General features: G+C 39.9%; 1 protein-coding gene across 1 annotated transcript in view; it reads right to left on the bottom strand.

Annotated features, from left to right (window-relative positions):
• Positions 1-2,980: 2,980 nt before the first annotated feature.
• The window catches only part of PRKN (parkin RBR E3 ubiquitin protein ligase), a 563,177-nt gene continuing 542,995 nt past the window's right edge, over positions 2,981-23,162 (bottom strand). The window contains exons 10-12 of the mRNA XM_062489014.1: positions 19,147-19,233; positions 6,134-6,251; positions 2,981-3,090 (exon numbers count right to left, since the gene is read on the bottom strand). Coding sequence (XP_062344998.1) covers positions 2,981-3,090; positions 6,134-6,251; positions 19,147-19,233 — 315 coding nt within the window. The remainder of the gene's footprint in view (positions 3,091-6,133; positions 6,252-19,146; positions 19,234-23,162) is intronic.

Genomic DNA, 23,162 nt, shown 5'->3' with positions numbered 1-23,162 from the left:
CCTCCTCATGAAGCGAGCCAAGAGTGTGCAGGAGCACACAAAACAGATCCTGTGCATCCTGTCAGGAGCTGTGCCTAGTCTCTGGCAGGAATGCTGCCATCACACCTCAAGTCATGAGCAATTGTACTAAAGACTTAGCAGGATACACCATACACATGCACAACAAACTTCAGAAGCTACTGAACCGACCAGAGAGCTAAAGTTGAGTGAGGTGAATTTCACTCTGATATTTCAGAACTGAAATAAGAGGAGCAATCTGAATAGACACTGAAAGGTTGGATTATTCTGTTCTGTTTTGCTTCAAATTGCAAACTAAAATTTATTTTTTCAAGACATTTTCGATATATTTTTTTAAATGGCACTTTCCGTGAAAAAAAAAAAAAGAAGTTACCAGTGTAGGATATTTTAGGTTCAATTCAAACATCTCTGTAGGAATTCCAGCATTCTTACGGTGTCAACAGAGCATTAATCCTGAATTTTCATACCCTTTAAACTGTGGAAACTATGAGAATCTTAGAGTAAAGAGAAATCAGATCAACAGCCTGTACCATCCCCAAGTCTGTGCATGGAGACATAGTATTCACACTATACTGAGTGTTAGAGAAGATCAGGATCTGTTAAATTCCACAGAATACACATTTGTTTTTGGTAGAGTGCAAAATCTGGTCTTTGTAACACAACCTTGAGTCAGTGCTGGAACTCCTTTCTTTATTCTCCTTTCCTGCCCTTGCTTACATCTCAGACAAATGCTCGTAATGCTGTTCTCTGACAAGTTCTTCTAAAAAAGAGGTGTTGGTATTCTAGCCTGATGACTCATGCCTGGCATGTCCTTCCCAGGCCAGAAAAAAATATGGAGCTGGTCTGTAATCCATTGTCTTCAATGGACCCTGGTCCAGGGGTATAAATCACATATTTCTATGTAACAATTAAAATATTAATGTGTTAGGTCAGACTCGAACAGTCAGTGAAACTGCCTTATAATGAATAACTTCTTCCTATATGAGAAAGACACTAAAAAAAAAGAATAAAACAGAAGCAGACTCAGACTTCTTTAATTCTGGATATTTTAGAATACAAAATATAGTGATGAACTCCCATGTAACACATGATCAGAGTAAAATTAAGCATTGTTACTTTTCCCCTGGCCTGCTGGAAATTAGCCATATAAATTATAAAATAGACCCGGATATAGGAAATCAAATAATGAGATAATCAGAGCTCACAGTAAAATACCCCTGTTAAGACAAAATACTTAAATGAGCCAAATTGTGGCATTCAATTGCACTCCTACACTTCATTGCAGCTACTCCTGCATAAATTTTAGTTCAGCAGTTCCAAACAGGAAAATTAGCTTTGGGAAATGTCCATTTTCTTCTCATTGCCACTTCTTTTCTTTCTCATTTTCTTAAATTCTACCGGTTCACTCTCTCATTTTTTGGTACCTCATGCCTTCATTCTTTTGTTTCCTCACACTTCTAATGTCATGTCCAATTTAGACAGATGAGTATTCCACTGCTTTTAGCAACTGGACACTTTTTCTAGTGACATTTTTTATGGGAATTTTTTTATGCCTCAAGCTTCATGCTCTGTACTGATATGAGGCACACAAATATTTCAGGACTCTACAGTCATGCCATACAAAATATTAGCTCAAACTTGAAAAAAGAAGACCATGGATGTGGAATTTATTTTGTGTTAACATTATGTTTTGATCAAAGGGCTAGCCTCTCAGCTGGGAGTTTGAATCAGTCAAGGCAATGCATGACCCACCCAATATTTTTGTACTCACTTTGCATTCAAATGAAAAAAAGAAAGTTTAAAATTTTGACTGCTTTATTTATTGTGCGTTTTTTTTTTCCCCCAGAACTAAATTGTGCATATCCTTACATGGTGTGTTAGATATGGATATTACCCATTTCATTTCAGAGTAAAACATCAATGTAAAGATCACAAACAGTAAAATCATTCAGACTTGGGAATGCTATTAAACTTTACTTACTGGGTTAACATGGTAAAATGAAGCTGTCCCTCTGCCCCACACCATTAGAACAATGAATATATTTTCAGAATCATACCCATATTCTCATTTAGAAGAATCATGGTAGAGAAAAGCCCTGAGAAGTCTCCTCCTGCCTCACTTTGCCACATCCAAAGCATCCCATAAGCACATGAAAAATGAAGCCCTGTGAGTGTATCTTGCACAACACTTAATTTGATCCAGTCACCACTGCACCAACAGCACGGATAGGGCTGAAACTGCATCCTTAGCTAAACTTCCCATGGTAACAAATTCTATAATGAGTAGGTAGGCTGGCTTTGTGTTGTATATCACAAATACACTCGCACAAGTGCAGCATAAAGCTGGGCGTTTCCATGAGAATTTTGCCCTGCAGAAAGCCTTTTAGGAAGAAACCCTGAGAAAACATTAAGAGCCACAGCTTTCCCTCTGACAAAAATGCTGTTAAGAAATACTTCCTTGAAATCAAAAATTGTGCTGAATGAGCGAAGAAGTGATCAAAGGAAAATAGCATATTATGCAGGAAACATCTTCCATGCCTCTTGATGCTTGCACACTGACACACACACACACACATATGCAGGCTGCTCCCTCTTGCAAGAGTTTTGGATTCCTGACTATAAATGTCAAGTAAGGTTCCTCACAGTAACCCTGCCAACTCTCCATGTTGACAGACTGCACAAGTTCAAAAAGTTGTAATTTACCCCTGTTCGTACCATGATGAGCAAGTCTGTCCATTAAAACAGTTTTTTTTTTTACCTACTGGATTCAAAAGCCTTTGCACAACTTCAGTGTGATTTTGGTATGATTGCATATGCAGTAAAGCATAAAACCAACAAACTAGGCCAACTTCTGAACTCTGTGTCCCTACAACCACTGGGATTTTTGTATAAGCAAGTGGTTCAGAATTTTGCCCTGATTAAAACCAAGCTTTAGCAGCAACACGACCTGGCCTCAGCACTTCTAGTCAAACCAGTGATCTCCCATGCAGGTTCTGTTCCACTCCAGGCCACAGTTCCAGCACCACTCAAATCTGCACTGAGGGCGAGGACATTTCATGTGCATGCAGCCACCTGCAAAACAGCAACAGAATGGCTCTGATACTTGGAAAACACTTGGAGATGTTAATCCACAATTAAGAGTATTAAAATCAACTTTCTTAAACGTTAATTTGCCAGCAAAGTAAATTATTTAATAAAAGAAAAGTACAAACCCGAAAAATATTACTGTTGGCTTTCTCAAATCTGCTACTCTTCTCTTATTGTGTTATTAAAGCACATTATTTAATGTGCTTTTCTAGGTAGGAGGAAATTAAAAAAGACTATGCTAGAGATAGGGAAAAGAGATGATAGTCTGTGGCCTCTCAAAGCAGTCCTGGATGTACCTCCTCAAGGTTACTCTATGCTAGTCCTGTTTACCTTCTAGCTGTGAGCCAGAAGATAAACAAAATTTAATTATTTTTTGAATTTGGATTCAAAGATTTGAAAGATTTGCAAAGCTGGTGAATCAGGAGGTACAGACTTTGGTGGCTGACTGCTGATTACACAAAAATGACATTAGTAATTTAAGCTGACTTGACCTTTTTAGTATCTGAAGCAGCCTTTTGATCACATCAATGTTTTTTGCATGTTGGATTTCTTTCTTCTCCATACCATGAGAGCAGCTTTAATTTCTCTGCTCACAACCTTGATCAAAAGTTTATTTTGTAATATATAAAAACATTAACATTGTCAAAGTTCATTACAGAAATACCGTTCAAATTGAAATTATGTTGCTTACCACACAAAGAGATCTCTTGTATAATTCAAACTGAGAGAAAAGCATGCACTTTGAAGAAATGCTGAAATGTCATCTTGGTTTGACTCCAAATGGTGATGGGAGGTACATGAAGTGTGTGTTCCCTACTGTATGAGCTCCTACCCTTACACCACATTTTTTGAAAATGCCACTCCAGAATGTTTTTCAGAAGGCAAAAACAAACAAAAATTAGTTTGTTAAAATAGGCCTGTCTGCTTCACCTGACAGAGAGAGAAAACCACTTGTGATAGCAAGGTCTATTTGTCAGTTTGTATCTTTGTCTAAGAAATGCAATGCGACAGAAAGATTTTTATCTTATTCAAATGTAAACATACAAATGGCCATCCTCCATGTTATGGTTTACTTAAAGTTTAGATCCAGTCCTCTCTTACAGTTTGTATTAAGCCATCACTGGCTAAAACTCATCTCAGTCCTGCTGCAGGACCCAAACCCAACAGGTGTCCTCTGTGAAATGTGTGTCCTCCCTGCTAAGCTACATAAATCATGTTACTCTCTGCTACATGGCAACTGAGATCAGCAGTGGAGAGTGCCTCAAGCAACAGGACCTACAGCTCTATGAGTACAGCAGCCGTCTGAGAGACATAGATGTGTGTTTAAACTCACTCAGGCTGGGGACCGAGCTGTGGGAAAGTTCTTCTCACTTCAGCTAGTACAGGAAAGTTACTGGCATCCAGAAATATTCTACGATGCCCGTAGTTTACATGGGCTATTATAGAAAAGTTATTGGCATTGTCACTGCCCCTTGTAAAAGACACTGTCCACAGAATTTTTGGGGAAGGAAAGCAGAATTATTCTCCTGTGTGGATTTAGTGTACTCCTCCCAGATGAGGACTGCTGGCAGACCTCAGGATACAGCTGTCAGTCTCTTGACAGCAGCTATACTTTGGCAGCTCTGAAATGCTTCTTTAAGTTTACAAATGGCAGCCTAGAAGCTGGCGTGTGCAGCACCCATGACCAAAGAAGAAGGCAAACACTGCACTTTTTAAGCTTCATGCTTTTATTTGCAAAATGACAGAATCACTGAGGTGGGAAGGTCACTTAAGAGATCATCCAATCCAAAACTCTGCTCAAAGCAGGGCAACTAAAGTAGGGTGCTCAGAGTCCAAGAGAAAGTAAAGGTCTTACCACTCCTTTGAACCTAACCAGAAGGGTTTTTTTGTTTGGCTGTGCAAAACTCTTGAATATAAATAGTCACCATTAAAATTTTTCTATTTCTAATCAAATTAAAATTTCTGGTTTTCAGTCTGTTCTACAAATATGTAAAATTTTTCTTGACCTAACCCTCTGTTATCTCGCTTCTGCTGCCCACCTTGTTGTCTATGCTATGCCAAATCTTGTCTCACCTTCCGACTCTTCAATTCAAACTTTTTTTTCCTTCTGCTTCTTGTGTCCCCCACTTTCCATCTGCCAACTGCCTTCTTTTCTTTCCTCAAACTCCAGATTTCAGGATTTTGTCCTGTTTCTTCCCCAGTAATATTTCTGCAGTGTCACTGCTCCAAGTGTTCTCCCCTTGCAGTTCATAGTGCCTTATTTGGCATTTTCAGTGTCCCATGTGAATGCCACAAAACTGAGAAGCATCCTCTAAATATTTGCATAATGTTTAGGCAATCACGTTAATATATTTTTATTAATTAATATAAATACAATTAAGTCTTGGAACAGTATTAACCTTTAAAGTACAGTCTATTTATCATTCCTGTTCATCGTTCTAAACATCCCAGTGCCAGCAGATTACTTTTCTTCCTACATGGTAAGCACTGATTAATGAAAACTTTGTCAGGACTCATGTTGCTTCCTCTAACTTGCTCTTCTACCATAGGCATGTGGCTGGGTTGGGATTAATCTCACCCAAATTCAGCATTGTACTGTGCAGACATCTACAGCAGGACTAATTCTTCATACCCCACTTTTAGGTGTGATTTTCTGACCTATATATGTTCTGCTTCATTGTGAGATGAGTTTTACCCTACAAATATTACTTTTCCCAGTGACAATGGAAAGTCTAGATAACTAGCTGGATATCCAGTCATATGAATGCTACATCCAGTGCCCCATTTCCCCTATCTAAAAAATAGCTGGACATATTATTAGGCTTAATGAGCGGTTTTAGAACTAAATGATTTAGAGTTAGTGTTTTCAAGACAATTTAGATAAGGTGAGACAGGGAATTATTCAAGCATTTTATGCTCTCCCCCTCTTGGAATAATGTCATGCATATATACACCTGCACATTCATACATTTATACTGTAAAATGAATTTTAAGAGATGGGTAAGTACAAGATGTCTAATAAACTTACCATTTTTTTCTACTGGAATATTGCAGTTGGGGCATGGCTTGGTTGTCTTCTTGATTGTTTCTCTAGATGCTTCTTCCCATCGAGCTTGCATGGCTGCATGTTCATCAACTACATACCCCTGCAAAGAGAGAGAGAGAGAGAGAGAGAGAGAGAGAGCACTCACTGGGGCATCCAGCTGTGCTGCAAATACAAAAAGACAGGTAAAGCAGGAGGGAAGGCGAAGGAGGAGTCAGGTGAATCTGGCTGACAACAGCACATGTTAGACACCACAGGTTTGATTCTGCTTCAGGGATTAAAGCCCTTCTTGTGAGAAAAGCAGAAACACCAAGGAAGTGCAATGTTTGGTAATGCAGGATGGTGGGGTGCCTGGAAGGAAATTGTTTTTCATAATAAAATGTAGTCTGAGTTTCCAATGTAACTCTACACAAATATAACAGGCACAAAGGGGAAACATCAACATTTTGGAAAAAAAGTAAAAAAAACCCATTCGTGAGCAATGAAAGCTCCCCAGATAGACTGACACAGAAGGAAAAAGTTATCATGAAAAGTATAAAAGGGACTCCCATGTTTGTCCTATTTATGACTGGGACAAAATTACATAATCTACACAAGTGGCCTATTCTGCTGTTTCCTGCCTAAAATGATAGTACAAGGACAAAAGAAATGGCAGTGCCTTGGGTAATTTCCATCACACGAGGTTGGCAACTATGTGAACAGTACCTATAAACAATGCACATAGGTTCCAACCTTGAAGCTCTGCTCTCTCCATTCATAATATGGTTTTATTCAAGCGTGTGGGAAAATGATGAACTGAAACAAAACTATTTAATTTATAATGGTTGCTTTAAGTTCTTAGTGTATACTGTCTAAATACTTATAGCCTTCTATGTGGATAGACTTTTGCATTTATTTATATGGATAATTTTTAATATATTTATTTCTAGTATGACAGAAAAAAGAAATTGGCCCAACTTTAAACAATATAGCAAAGCTATAACTCTACTTGAATTCTGGTCATCTAGTATTGATAAAACATATAAGTTGTGTCATGGAATAGTGCCTCAATTTTAGTTTTTGGCTGAGATGACCTTAGTTAAAATTGAATAACAAAGACCAACATCTGTAGAAATTTATTTCCAGCTCATCTAGTGGCCATTGCAATATGCATTTAAGGAAAAACCAAACCAAAACAGAAGACAACAGAAAACCCCCACACTGTGTTTTATTCAGGAAACATCAATAATATGTTTGCCACTGTTCATTTTACAACCTACATCAGTCTCCTCAGTCTGTGAATGCCTTTTGTTGCTCCTCACTTAGTATATCCAATTTGCTAATCTTTTTGATGTAGAGGTGACAAAAGCGAACAAAGTCTCTTCATCTGTATCCTAGAAATGACTTTTACTTTTGTCTCTGTGCTTGTGGAGAGGGAACTCGGCCCTGCACCCTGCTGGATTATTCAGCAATTCGGCAGAAAGCTGACCTCTATACAACAGCACATTAGTAAGTTCTGGGAAATAGAAAAAGCTGCTCAAGCTAATAGCAAAGAACATAATCTAGTATTGATTTTTCAACACCTACATCCTTAAGGAAGGATGACTTCTGCAAGCAATCTGAGCTAGCTCAGAGAGGCAAAGCAGGAGAGTGGGGAACACTTGACCCAGGTCTCAGTTTTCCTTGTGACAAATAAGATGATATCTCATTTTGATGGGGACTCTTGCTTGGCATGCATACAGATGAAAATCACTACAGCAGTGACAAAACATTGCTATTCTTTTCAGAAGCACTATATAAGAAGACCAGACATATTTTAAATTTTTGTAATCAGTCCAGAAGACCTTTATAGTGTCTCTGTTTTCTCAAACAGTCTAAATCCAGTGTTTTAATACTTGCAAACATACTCCTTTCTCCATCTTCATGTCTTTGTTGTGACCTAACAGCAAAGGACACTGAGGCAAAATTTCACATACCAAATTGCTAACTTTATTTGTATAAACATTTTTGATCTTAGTTCTGAAAACAAAACTGGGAGACCTTAGGAATAACTAAAAGAAACATCTTCTAGCCACACACATGCAGTTCACCAAGAGCAAATTGCTGAAAACAGCAGTGAATTATTGTTTTAGTATTTTCCATTGCAAAAATTCTAGCGTGAACTAGATACAGCAGCATGACATTTCAGCTCACTAGAGCTGAAACATCCCTCCTATTCCCAGACTTGCTGCATCTAAGTTAAAAACTTTCTTCTGCATGAACCAAATGCAGAGAAATGGTGTAGTGATGGAGTCCCTCTGATTCAGTGAAGAAATCATACCATCCAGATTTATAAGCTTTCAGTGTTCATGTCCTTTATGTAGTGCTCCACACCCAGTGATGGCAAGCACACATACATTTATCTGCATTTTTTCATCCAACAATAAAGAAAAGGTGTATGGCAATTCTTCATTACCAGTGTCTATTTAAATCATGTTCTTACATCCTAAACTAGCAAACCTATTCGTCTTGTCAATGGCCTAGGTCTGTCAAGCAGAGGGGTCTCTAACTTTGCTTGTTCTGGCTGGTCTTGGATAGGAAGTTCAGAGATGCTCCAGGTGGGCATCACACATCAGCTTGCTGAGGACAGGAGATTTTGATCACTTCTGATACTCACTCAACACAATATTCTCTAGTTCCCCAGTTAATCTGGAATATTTGTCCCAGCACTATGGAAAAGCTACTAGATTTCATCCATGCTATTTTACGAGTAATTTTTTTGATTCTCAGCTGTGCTGCATATTCTGACCAGGAATGAATAGCCATAAATAACAGCAAGCTACAGAAAGCTAAAGAAAGAGCTGCTGTAAGCACTGTTCAATATCCCCCCTGCATTATTACCTCAGGGAGACGGGAGGAAAAGTCTGTATTATTATCTCTGGGTCACACTGAAGGACATAGATTTACTTCTTTTTCTATGCTGAGTCTTTTAGAAAAACTAACAGGGATAAAGAGACCAGAGAGACTGCCAAGGACCATACAACAATACAAAACCATGTACATGGAATGCTTTCTTTGCAGTTAATCAATATCATGGAGTACTGGAAAGAGATCTGCAGGGACAGAAAGCATCTTGAAATAGAAATAAAGGGTCCTTCTTAGAGCAGCATCTCATTCAGGTGATAGAGTACACAGCGACCTGTCAGGAGAACTACTTCGAAGCAAATGAAGAATGTACTCACAGAGAGCAACTAAGCAGTACCATCTAGATTAAAAACATTCAAGACAAAGCTTCTTGTTCAAAATACTGGAAGTCTTAGATACACAATGCTGAATTTTGACACCCACCAAATTATATACTGCCTTATGTTAGCACGCCTCTTTTATGATCGTGCTTATTTTGCCTGGTATAGATGACATATGAAAACTGAAGACCCGTAATTCAGAACAGAATATGCAACTGTTAAGTTTCTTTGTGCATTGCTTCAAGTGGATGTAATTTCTGTATTCCTGCTTGTTTGCTCTTGGTGCTTCATCTCTCCCTGATAAGCAAAAAAGCTGGTCATGCATAACTTTAAAAATGTGTTCCAGTGAAGATTTTTTTAAATCTGAAATGCATTTGCTTTTGATCAGAAATGTTTGGTTTTAAGAGAATTTTACTTGCAAAAATAAGCTTTTATTTAGGGTAATAGAAATATGTAAAATTATTTCACTTTATGTGAAGTACAGAATTTTAAGAAGGTTTAGATATCTCAAAACAGGAAATATTATTCATTTTCTAACAAGATTATGAGAAAAGCTTTGTATACTTGAAAGCATTTGAAAGACAAAGAGTAATTCATTGTGCCTGAGCAATGTGCATCCCACCATAATATTTAGGTTAACAAAGCCCACTAGAGCTAGAGCTCTAAGCAAAAGCAACCTCAGCTGTTGAAGTGTGTGCTACAATGGATGGTGACAGTCCAACTTAAATTTATTCTGTCTTCTTGGCTGTTTTATCAACAGGGCTGTTTTATCTACATGATCACATGAATTAACATGCTGTCATGTTTATTGGTGCCTTTTACTGCAGTGGGTAAAAATAGCAGGTGTCTAGGGCACTAGATAGGCTAGAGGGTTTTGGAAGAAAATGCATTATTTGAGCCACTTCAGAGTCAAAATCTCACTGAGAGAGACATGTATAGCTATGGGACTATTACTCTGTTTTAGAGACAGATTTAGGCTAATCAAAATGCTAAAATGTGGCTATAGATAAGGAACAGAGAAGATACTCGTTCAGTGAGAATATGTTTCATGCACAGGAAAAATAGAGGTGCCAGTACTACAATGACCTGGTTAAATCCACATGAAGCAGCTTTGTGTGAGCCAATTTGTCTAGTGTGCCTGGGGAATTCTGACATAAAATGAAAGAGCCTCTTTCTGATGACAGCAACTAGTTAAAATCAAATTGATATACACAGGGTATTATACTGGATACAAGATGAAAGAGTGCTCTGGTTGGGTGACACTGCACATCAAGGTTCTCACTCTGTGTATTGCAGCCATTCATATGATGAATTAAATTCAGGTAGATGGTGAATATTGAATTTGCACTGCTCTAAAGCTGAAAATATAATCTAATACAGGTCATTCTTACATAACTGTTTTCCATGAGTGGAATAAAGAACGTGCCTTCTCTCATAAGTGGCAACACAGCTGAAAATTACTGTCAGCTTAAACTCATAAACAAAAGCAGTCTGTCACATCTTTTTTACTTTGCTGCTGCCCAAAATAGGAAAGCTAAAATTTTCTCTATATAGTTATCGCCTATTTCTCATTACACAGCAAGTTAAGACCTATTCTCAGATTTCCTCTGGTGCATCTTTATTTATAACACAGAGATTAATTTTACAGGACATTTCCTGGTTATAGTTATTTTTCTTGCTTCTCTAATTAGGCACCCGTGGGTTGAAATGTCCTGAGCTTGACATTGTGTATATACCAAATACTAAACCCCTGAGCCTCAGTTTCTTATTCAGTTATTTAAGATATTTTAGAAATCAAGCTAGGTGTGCCATTCCTTGTACAGCCATGTTTTATTTAACTTTTCAAATTTATCTGATGAGGAAAAAAAAAAAATCAGTGGCCTAATAATAGATATTCCACATTTCATACTGTGACTCAGGACTCATTGAAAGATACTGTGTACGATGAACCTTTCCAGTAGCTTTTCCTTTCACTAAAATGCAGAGAAATAATTAATGTTTTTTGTGGTTAGCATTTACTATTAGAGACCAGGCTTCACAACCCTCCCTACGCGCTTGCTGGAAATCTACAGCATGGGAGGTTGGCAGCTGTTCTTGCACCATGGAAAAGGAAGCCTGGCAGGCAATGCCTGAACATTTCATACCCCCTACTGTCAACTCCGAGACCTGCACACAGGAGGCAGCGAGAGGAGAAGATGGGCTGGAGGCTCACCTGCAGCCCAAGGGAGCTGGGAGCTTTCCCAGGAGCTACATTCCAGCAGCCTTCGGCAGGATGCTAGGTGCTGTGACAGGCTTTCCTGGATGTGTGTGTGCACGAGTGCATGGATGTGCAAACTTTAAGTTGCACCTGTGCAGCAAAAAACCACGTCTGGAAAGTGATCCAATGGGTCTGCTTTGAGCCAACCCTTTGCCTGAGACACGATGCCTGAGTCAGGTCAGAGCCCAGAAACTCTGGTTAGAGTGCAGCCAGGGCCCTGGAAGCGTGTCCCGATGAAGAGGATCATGTTTGCCCTGACTCAGCTGAGCCACTGATTGCTCTGCTTTTGGTTAGGTCTGAGGGGTTCCTGGGCTCACAGGGGTGCTGGATAAATTTTATGCTGCCAGTTGCAGAACAGCGAAGCTGTTACCTGGATCCTACATTAGCTACTCGAGGACTGCGAAGGCCGAGTTCCAAACAAGGAACAGCTGAAGTTTGATTTGAAGGTGGTGGGTCTAGGAAGGGCTTTGGGATTTGGGTGACGAAGGCCTCCAGCTTAGGGCTGCTGCCAGGACAGGTAGTGTCCCACAGGTTAAGAGCGGAGTTGAAGACAAATTTTACAGCCCTAGGTATAAATTTACACTGGAAGAGACTGTAGATGAAGGTTTAGAACATGTATCTTTATGCCTCAGTAAAAATTGTATTGCTGTTTCTTGTAAGAGATTGCAGCCTTTGTGCCAAGACAGCACCATGAGCCTCAGGACCCATCAGGCTTTATCTGAACTTATCTTGGCATGCCTAAAGATTTGGTTTAGCCCGTGACAGCAATTATTTAATGACCTGATGACTATTCCTTTGTGCTTTTGCTTTTGTACAATTTTTATATTACTACATGGTTCCATGTATTTTTGCAACTAACAGGCAGGAATGACCATTAAAGGTCAGAACAAACTGTCTCTGACCCTACAATAAAACGCTACACAGAAGACTAACGGCATGGGATGATAGAAGAGGCCCTGAAAGCAGAGGCACAGGATGATATGTGAGACACCAGCATTATAAACCACACTCAGGTGCTCAGTTACCCAAATACAGCCTTGAGGGATGGGTAAGAACAGTCTTGAGGACATAAAACAAAATGAAGGCATAACTTGGGTAAACACACCAACATTGGCTTGTGTGTCAGAGAAGGAGTCTGTTAACAAAAACATAGGACTGACTCCAAGCAGATTATATAATAAGAAGGGGGGGAAAAAAAGCCTTCAATATCAACATCATGCTCCTTCTGATAAAGGATTCACTATACCGGCCCATTTCAGACTGCAGCTATTGAGCCTAGAACCCAGAGAAGCAGTGCAAGGTTAAAATTAACACCAGGGAAATTAGTGTTACCTGAAAGTTTGCATATCCTTTATTTTAACTATAATTTGAACTGTAACTTCTAGTGTTTTTGTAAATGGGCTAAAAATACTTAACTGATTAGCTAAGACATTGATAAAATTAGCAATACATTTTTTACTTTGCATATACAGTGAACATGGTCTGAACATCTTTAGCAGGTAATGAGATTTTCAAGGTAACAAAATGGCAGAAATTTACACCACCTAGTGTGTGACCTGTGTGCAAGAAATGGTAAGAATTTTTAGCTGCACCAGCAACTAAAAATTAATACTTAGAGAAGGATTTTACTGGACTGCAGGGATTTCAGGGCCAGACTTTCTAGAACAGACTCCTTTTCAGATTAGGTGGAATTAAGGTATGGACTAAGACTAGTTATGTTCTGACAGGATTTTTAAGGTGTTTGGTAGGACAAGATAATCATCAGCTTCTCAGAGACAGTTTGTCCACAGAACCAACTTTTAAATAACACATTTCATCCAGATTGTGTTACCTTTTTTCCCCTCAAACACTTGTGACTCAGTGCCCAACATTCTACTCACTTATTTACATAGGCACCATTTTTACATCAATGTCATTGCTATTACAGTTTCCCTTGCCAGTGTCTCATCAGCATGCCCAACACCAAAACCATCCTGAAGCTACTCTGAAAAAGTTCAAACCTAATATGTGGCCACATTTTATTGTCCAGTTGTTAGTGAGCAAGAAGGTGTATTGCTTATCCTTGTAAAAGGAAAAGAAAACCTAGAAAGGTTTGTGCTAGGAAAGCTAGGCTAATTTTAAGATGGGGACTTACAAAGTTGGTTTACGGCTAGGTTCCCCACCAGTACAGACTGTCTGTGTGTGAGGTTAAAAGAGGCCAGGAAGTTTGGTTTTGTGGTGCACAGAGCTGGGACTATGCGGTTATTTCTAAACCTAAATCTGGCTGGAGTCACCTTTACCGTGTCATTGATTCCATCATGCACACTGTGCCTTTTAATTCATCCAATATGATTTCTTCTGTCATCCCAAAATTCAAATGGCTCCAGTAGGCTGCAATGGTTTTAAAGCAAAGCTTCTCAACTGATATTGCCACAGATAAATTTTATTTTCCCTGAAATAATCTAATTTACACACTAAAATGGGAAATAATCAGTCCTGCACCACTAAGTAAATGTTTAAGATAAGCTTCCAATGGCCTATCTGGGCAAAAAGTAGGTATTTCAGCAGAAAGAGAACATTTTATCCTTCCCAATGCAATATCTGTGCACAGATCTGAAAGGTCATGATATGCCAGTAGTTAAAGCTAGCCTGCTCTCTGCATGCTTGCTGCTGAGTTTGCCTTTTCTACCCCAAGCAGCAAGAAATGCCATTTAGCTTCCCTAAAGCTTCCAACTCTTTTATTTGGAACAGGCTTTGAAAGATCCACATATGGCACCTGCTTTATCCCTCCTACATCCTGCAGTCGTGGTTCCCCTCTTCCTTCTTCCTGCCAACTTATCCCAATCCCCCTTCCATCCTTCCCTACCCTCCTTCACAGTCCCACCAGCCACACTCCCCTGACTTTACCTCTGGCTTCCTTCTCCCTCCTTTTGGCATCTGGCCAAGCACAGCCCCATTTCACCACCACCATTTATGCTTCCTGTACTCTCATAGCTGTGCCATGTCATTTCACATCTTTATTTTTCTCTTTCTGGAGCTTCTACTCCATCTGACACATTACAGTCCCTCCAGTCAGCTCTTAGCTTTCACGGACACTCAAATATCACAGAATCACAGAATGACTATTTTGGAAGAGACCTTCAAGATTATTGAGTCCAACCCATGCCCTAAGACCTCAACTAAACCATGGTACCAAGTGCCATATCCAGTCTTTTTTAAAACACATCCAGGGATGGTGACTCCACCATCTCCCCGGGCAGACCATTCCAGTACTTTTTAATTCTTTCTGTGAAATACTTCTTCCTAATATCCGATCTAATTTTCCCTTGGTACAACTTGAGAGATATATCAGGCTCTGTCTTTCCTTCTGTCTCTCTTTCTCCAAGTCTTCCCAAATTGGTGGCAGGCTCTGAGGGTACCATCGGACCTTGCTGTCTCAGTTCCCCACTAATCCCTGCATCCTGTTCATGGCTCAGGAACCCATGTCACTGCCTGGTGGCACTGCAGCAGGACCTGTCTCCAGCTCCCCACATCCCTGCCCAGCCCATTCATAGCTGCCTATGGACCCACCTTCCACCTTGTTGGCTCATGCCTGTCCTCAGGCCCTGTCTTGACACATGGGATGTCTCCAGGAAGTAGACAACCCTTTGCAGTGCCCTGACACACCTTAGGAGAGCTGCACGGAGTGCTACCACAGCTCTTCCTGCTCTCTCTGCTGCCATCAACTATGGTCACCCAATTCCTCTACCACAACTCTCCTTTCTGGATTTTCTTTCACCTCTTTCACACTTCTCATGCTCCACCATGTTCACCTCTGCCACGCTGACTTAGGCCCATACCTGCCTACAGTGTTTCATATTGCTGAACATCAGAGACCTGCAGGCATTTGCAGCAATGTGAAGGCAAGAAAAGATCCTTTCACTACTACAGCCACTACAGACTAAAGCAAACCCTGCATTTTTCTTTTTGGAAGTATTTCCCTGAAACTGATTGTGTATCCTGTGCCTGTTCTGGAGAGGAACACTTTAGTGGCAGTGTGTTTATCTGATCCTTAAATTCGACAGGCAGAAGTTGTGGCAATAAGATGTCTTGATAAAATAAATTATATGGAAAGGATCCAGACAGGAGTCAAATTGCATGAGCTGGACACAACCCTGGAAATGTATTATTCCTACCTTGAAACAGACCATGGGCAAAGATAAAACAAATCTTCTCACTCCTCACTACAATCACAGAAAGTTAGGTCTGACACACAGACCTGTGCACCCAGCAGGTGATGCCAAGCAGAACAGACAGTCTGAAAGCACAGTGGATAAATGTTTACACTAATTTCAGGGAAAGAGATGGGAACTGTCCCACAGGCCCTGCTCTCCATAAATGCCCCCCAAATGGTTTGTGTGCTGGTATGGGAGCCCAGTGTGCAGGGCGGCTCTGCAGCGATGCTGGGTGAGTGAAAAAATCGGCATCTCACCGGCATCTCACCGGCGCCTCACCGACATCTCACCGGCGCCTCACCGGCATCTCACCGACATCTCACCGGCGCCTCACCGACATCTCACCGGCGCCTCACCGGCGCCTCACCAACATCTCACCAGCATCTCACCGACACCTCACCGGCACCTCACCGGCACCTCACCGGCACCTCACCGGCGCCTCACCAGCATCTCACCGACACCTCACCGGCACCTCACCGGCACCTCACCGGCACCTCACCGGCGCCTCACCGGCGCCTCACCGACATCTCACCGACGCCTCACCGACGCCTCACCGACATCTCACCGACATCTCACTGACATCTCACCGGCGCCTCACCGGCGCCTCACCGACATCTCACCGACATCTCACCGGCGCCTCACCGACATCTCACCGGCGCCTCACCGGCATCTCACCGACGCCTCACCGGCATCTCACCGATGCCTCACCGGCATCTCACCGGCGCCTCACCGACATCTCACCAACGCCTCACCGACATCTCACCGGCGCCTCACCGGCATCTCACCGACGCCTCACCGACGCCTCACCGGCACCTCACCGATGCCTCACCGGCATCTCACCGACGCCTCACCGGCATCTCACCGATGCCTCACCGGCATCTCACCGACGCCTCACCGACATCTCACCGACACCTGTGCTTGTCCTGCTGCTGCTACCGCTCGGTTTGCTCGCCCGGCTCAGGGAAAGGAGGGAAAACATTCCTTCAGTGGCACAGCACCGCCTCGTGGAGACGTTCAATTAATGCAGCTCTCAGTTTTTTAAGGGAGGAGGAGGAGGACCGAAATCTATTAACTTCAGCTTTCACTGGAGTCTCAGTGAACCCTGTGGTCTTGTCTATGCAGGGGACCTGATGTGTATAGCTGCAAGAGTTCTTCTGGTGCTATCATTTAGCTATTCTGGAACAGTTCCTTGAGAGTACAGGAAATTTTTCAGGAACATTCATGTGACACTAGAACTACAATAATAGTCAACTTTGCTAAATTAACAGGTCTAATTGGGTGCAATTCATGTGCTGTGAGATTGAATCAGATGGGTGAAGTTCTCCCATCATTATAGGGAAAAGCTAAGGCAATATTAAAATATTTAAAATAAATTACTTTTTCCTATGCTATTCTGATTCTTCCTGGCATACCTTTATCTCTTCCTTGGAAGATAAAAGCTACGTGAACTCTAGCTGTCACAGAGCCAACACTGTTGAAGTAACTTTTAATGTGCCATGACAACTTTCAGTACTCTAGGCAAATCTCTAAGCATAAATAACTTAATGAATATAGAGCTCTCAGTTCATGTTGAGATGTATTCAAGGTCTAGCTCAGTTTAATTCAGGGAAGACATTAAGCCTTAGTCTCCTGCTTTATTACACTGTTGGATGCTTAAGCATCTCTCAATGTCTCTGTTGAAGTTGCTTTCTTTCAATATATAAATGTGAATGGGAACCGGAAGAATGCTCTAAGGCTATTGCAAATAAACTGTTCTTCATAGAGGGCAGCTAAGCTGCAAATCTCCTTATTACATATATATCTGGCTTCAGAAATGGGTTGCACAAATTCATGGAAAAAAAATTGCTGATAGCCACTAAGCATAAAATACCACATGTGCATCACAAATCATTAGAGGCTGGGAAAGTAGATGGATTTAGGGTCTGATACAATACACAAGTTCCAGGTCAACCCTGACTGACTACAAGGATACAGGCTGTTTCATTCTGTTTCAACTACTGCTAATTTTTTTTATAAATCAGAAGAGCTTCACTAAGAAAGTTTAAAGAGAAGAATCTCTACACAGGTCATGACCTAGCGCAAGGTCTGCAAAGTATGGCATATGGATCACCTCCAGGTAGCACATGGCAAAGATTCCCAGTAGAATTTCAGCTCCCTGCCAGTCTGTGTGTTCAGTGAGTCTCCAAAAGCCAACCTCAGACAGAGCCTGCCTGCAGGCAGTTACAGGAGCTTGGCACACCTCCCTGAGACCTGGCTGGATGCAAGCCCCCATCAGCACCTGCCCACAAACTGCCAGATATCTGAGTACCAGTTTTCTGCTTCCTATTAGTGCAGCCTGGGCATCAAGCAGTGAGATATTTAATGGGGCATGCTTCCTTTTCTTTCTTTCTTTCTTTCTTTCTTTCTTTCTTTCTTTCTTTCTTTCTTTCTTTCTTTCTTTCTTTCTTTCTTTCTTTCTTTCCTTTCTTTCTTTCCTTTCTTTCTTTCTTTCCTTTCTTTCCTTTCTTTCCTTTCTTTCCTTTCTTTCCTTTCTTTCTTTTCTTTCTTTTCTTTCTTTCTCTTTCTTTCTTTCTTTCCTTTCTTTCTTTTCTTTCTTTCTCTTTCTTTCTTTCTTTCCTTTCTTTCTTTCTTTTCTTTCTTTCTTTCTTTCTCTTTCTTTTCTTCCTGTCTTTCCTTTCTTTCCTTTCTTTCTTTCTTTCTCTTTCTTTCTTTCTTTCTCTCTCTTTTTTAATTTTTTTTTTTAAGTTGGAAAGACTGTGGTTTACATGATTTATTTATTTCAAGGGAAACTTGAATCTCAAACAAAGAGAAATGCCAGGAGAGAAAAACTATTTCCTGTCCAGGTCTATAGCTTCAAAATTATAGAGCAGCCTAGAATAATTATCATCTAACAGCTTGCAGCCTAGGCAATCTATTTTTTATTTCTGTAAGCTAAAACATAAATTACCAGTAGTATTTTCTGCATAGGCTGTATAAAAGTCCTGTTATTCAGCACAATCCCACATGATTTCCTGACTGGTGCACTGCAAATAAACTGAAAGGCAGCAAGACTATACAAAGCCTTTCAAAAGTGTTCACATTGAATAGAGACAACCCTGGAAGCCCACTGGGAAGGTCTTTTCTTTATCAACTGATGGCAAAGCCCTATGTGCTCCTGACAGGACTCAGCTACTCTATCAATAAAAGAGGCTGAAATTCACTGTGAAGCCAATTCGGCAACTCCGATGGCTGGAGTAATTCAGCATGAACATAATTGCTTTTACTTAGGATTATAATTAGGACCCGTTTGACAAATGTCACTCTGGCTGGGCCAGGGATAATGATCAGAAGTTATGAGATCCATACCTTCTGAGCTGTGGCTCCCTGTGGGCTGAGGAGAGAATTGCATTCCCCTTCATGGAATTCTTCTTTACATTCACGGCAGAACACGGACTGGAAAACAAACCAAAGCATACCAGTCAGAAAAACACATTAGGGACATAGACAGCAGGTTACAATCATGAAGAGTCATACAACAGATGATCCCTTGACCTTTTCTTCCCATTAAATTCCCATAATCCTCCTAATTGTGCATCTTATTATACTCTCTGATCATTAACACAACTTTTTTGCTGTTTATTATTGTACATTTAATCGGTGAAGTAATGTAAATGCCATTATTAAAAATGAGGTTTTGCAACATGGTTCATTTAGGGATGTAAAGTCATACTAGATAGTTCTGGGTATGCTTTTCCCGCTGTGAAATCTATTTTAGAAGAAGGGTGATGGCTGAAAAAAGCTGTTCTGCTGTATAGTGTTTGCTAATTGAAATAGTCTATTCATAGTTCTGAATCAAATGCCTTCTCTATAGAAAACTATTGCTGACTTTGCTAGGGGATGACCACTTTATAAAAGGCCATATGAAATACCATTTTCTAGGAAATTATATCCTTCCCATAGACCTTTATAGGATGATTCAAAAAATCCATAGAAAGAACACAATGATAGGCCACTTAACACAGGGCTTAGGGGTGTACCTAGACCTTTATTGCATTTTTAGCATTGTTCTGGTTTTATCCTCCTTAAATAACATGTTCTTTACATAAGAAAAGCAATATTCTTCCTTGAAAAGTAATGTCTTTTGCAGATAAGTGAAACAATTCTCCCTAGCTCAGTCTGACTGCCTCTGCCACCTAAAGTAGTTCATATGTATCAGGTTTGATGCTTTTTTTTAAAGTCTAAAATGAAGATATCTGACTTGACATGTGTCAAAATCTTTGACCCATCAATGCTGAATTAAATTCTGTGTCCTTGCAGGTAAGGGGAAAAGTCAATAATGTAGAATGGATTCTCTTATGCTGTTTTAAAGCTATGCTGTCTTGATGCAACTGCAGACTCTGAAAGATCTCTCAGTGGTAAGCCATTCTGACTTGCATTATAAGCAAGGCTGAAAAAACAGCCTTGATTTATAGATACAGAGCTGCATTCACATGTAATGAATAAAGGATATCAGGAGGACATGACACTAGAACATTTGTCTGCCAGTAATTCCAGCTTTTGTATTTTCATTTTGAACTCATTCAAGATGCATTTTCCCTTTTCCAAGAAGCACTGAAGAATCATATTTTATTGTCATGCTAAAGAAACTGCCATTTATGAAAAGAAGCATTGTGCAAGTCCAAAAGGATTGATCCTGTTATTCAGAAAGTCAGGGAAATTTAGAGCCGTGGAGTGCAGGGAGCGTTCTAACTTACAGAGATATCAAACCTAATCACTTGTTTGCTTTCATGTCACTTCTCCCTCTATTTTGTCAATGATCTAAAATGTTTTGTTTTACTTCAACCAACACTGATTTGTTAATTCACTTGTGGTTGTTAGCAAACAGCTTCACAATGGAGGCACATTTTTGCGGGGTATGTTGTATGGGGGGCTGCACTGTTTTAATAGAGCATCATTTAAATACAACAACGATTTGCAGTGCATTTTGCACTGCAAAAGTTTGGGCATGCTAAGATCTGCTTAAACGTGTAGAGAGAGTTACTTTCAGTTTCCATCTGCATACCTAAGGTCTTAAAGACTTGTTATCCCCTAACATTTAAGGTTAGGCCTGGGTTTAATTGAATTTCCTACTGTGCATCGTACTCTCTTTTTCCTTTGTGACTTTATTTCCTTATGGGCACATCTGACTGACACCATTTGTCTGATAGTGTTTTGTATACACTTGCTTTATCACTGCCTTATCACACAATGCCTCAGCTGGCTTTCCTTACTCTAATCTCTCTTTTCCCATGCAAGCACAATGTTAAACCTTTCATAAACATTGTAAAAGGAGAAATAACGAAGAAAGAGAAGAAAAACAACCAGGGCATATATTTTGCAGAGACATTCTGGCTGGCTAGTTTATGTGGCATTGGTGTTTATTACAATAATAAAATTCATAAGCTCCTGCAGTACTATTTAAGATGTGAAATGCATTTTCTCATTACAGAGGCCATATTTTATACTTGCCTTTGAAATAAATGATCTTCAGTACCAGTGTTACTAATGTTTTCCCCACAGGCCTATTGGAAACATTCATGAGTGTATAACTGGGCCTTTCACTAACAACTGTATATCCTGCAAGTAAATCTGTGAGTTGGCCTGCCACATTCTTGTAATGAAACAAAGCCTGATTTTTTTTTTTGTGAGACAGGATACTCTTTTCACATCTTATTAGATAATGGATGAGATGTAGAATCAGTTCTGTGGCAAAGAAACACCCCAGAGGCTGATCATTGTGTCTGAATAAATAGGCATCTCCCAACACAAATGCATTAAGCACTCCCTTTTTATGGCAAAGCATGAATCATAAAGAAAAGGCATGTCACCTACAACAAAGAGCAGTTTGTGATAGTTTTATTCATTTTTTTACTTTCAGACATGAAAAATATGATAAATTTTGAGTAACAAAATACAGTTGCAGAAAGCAACTGCAAAAATGCTGTCAGTTAACTTGTGTTTTATGGCTTCATTAATATTAATACAGTTACTTTGCCCTTGGAAAGGAAAGGATTTGATGTTCAGTCAGGATTTAATACTTTTGCATAAATTTTATATTAGTAAGTGTTGAAAATTACTGTAAGTAGTGTAATTACTAATAATAGTCACACTTTCTTTTCCTTCTTGTGCCAAAAGAAAAGACTGGCAGATTGCTGTGATAATATAAACAGCAGATAAACTTTCTATATCTTTATGCATTAAGCACTTGGTGTTGTTACCCTTGAAAGATTCTTTGGTTGGAAAACAACCAACAAAAAGAATAAATCTCAAAGGTTCAAACCTACCCCTGCATTGAAAAAGAGGATTAGCAGGGAAATCCCCAAAGCACTTTAGGGATTTAGGCACTGGAAATTAATATAACCTGTGTGTGGGCTATTACAGACTTTTGAGTATCTGTAAAAATGTATGAGATAGGCCCAAGCAGAAATCCTAAATCCAGTGACCTCAGAATAGGGTATTAAAAACCTCAACAGGGATTCAGATCCTATTTTAAAAATCTTCCTATGGTTATGATTATACAAGCAAAAGGTAAATTCAGACCAAACTCTGGTCACTTCTGTGGAATTCAAACCCCACAGATGATGTCTGCAATGATGATGAATAAAAACTAGGGTGGTAAAATGAATCTTCAGTCTCAGTTATTCCTGAGTGGCCCATTTGTAGTGTTTTAAGTTTTGGAAGTGGAAGCAGAATGTAGCTCCTTTTTTTTTTTTTTTTTTTTTTGGATGAAAGCAAAGTAAGTTTCTCACTTGCGTGCTATGCTGCTTGGTTTTTCAGAAGTAAGATTTTACCATTTCCTTTTTTACAACATTTCAAAGATTTGCTTTCCCTTGGATTACAGCTCTCATTCTCTGCCTTGCCTACTGCAAATGCCTTTTCTTTGGTCTCTGATATCTCCCTATAGTGCTTTATAAATATTACTGTTAAAATTATCTTTCTTCCAACTTCAATAAAATACTCCCATTCTCTGCACAAAGCTTCAAGTTTGAGCTCCCTTCTTTTATTTTAAAGTCACTCCTTAACTCAGATATTCCATTTCTTTTTCACCTCTACCACCTTCCATATGTCTACAAAGCAGAATGCAGGGAAGTTTGTAGTGAGGCAGTCACAGACAAGGTTTAATCTGGAGCACTGTAGGTGCACTGCTGGGACTTCTGTGCAAGTAAAAACTCAAGCACATACCCAGGTTTCTTACCAGCCTTCTGCAATCCATGTTGAAATCTGAACTATAGTTATCATTATTGGGTTTGTACTGAAGACAGACCATGTTTTAGCCAAGATTTGTCTTCCAAAGCAAACATTCACATCCAGATTAAAGAAATCAGGTGAGGAAAGATGCACTC

Source organism: Cinclus cinclus, chromosome 3 (assembly GCF_963662255.1).
Source record: "Cinclus cinclus chromosome 3, bCinCin1.1, whole genome shotgun sequence".
NCBI lineage: Eukaryota > Metazoa > Chordata > Aves > Passeriformes > Cinclidae > Cinclus > Cinclus cinclus.
Note: the sequence above shows the minus strand (reverse complement) of the source record. Positions and strands in the feature narration are given on the sequence as shown.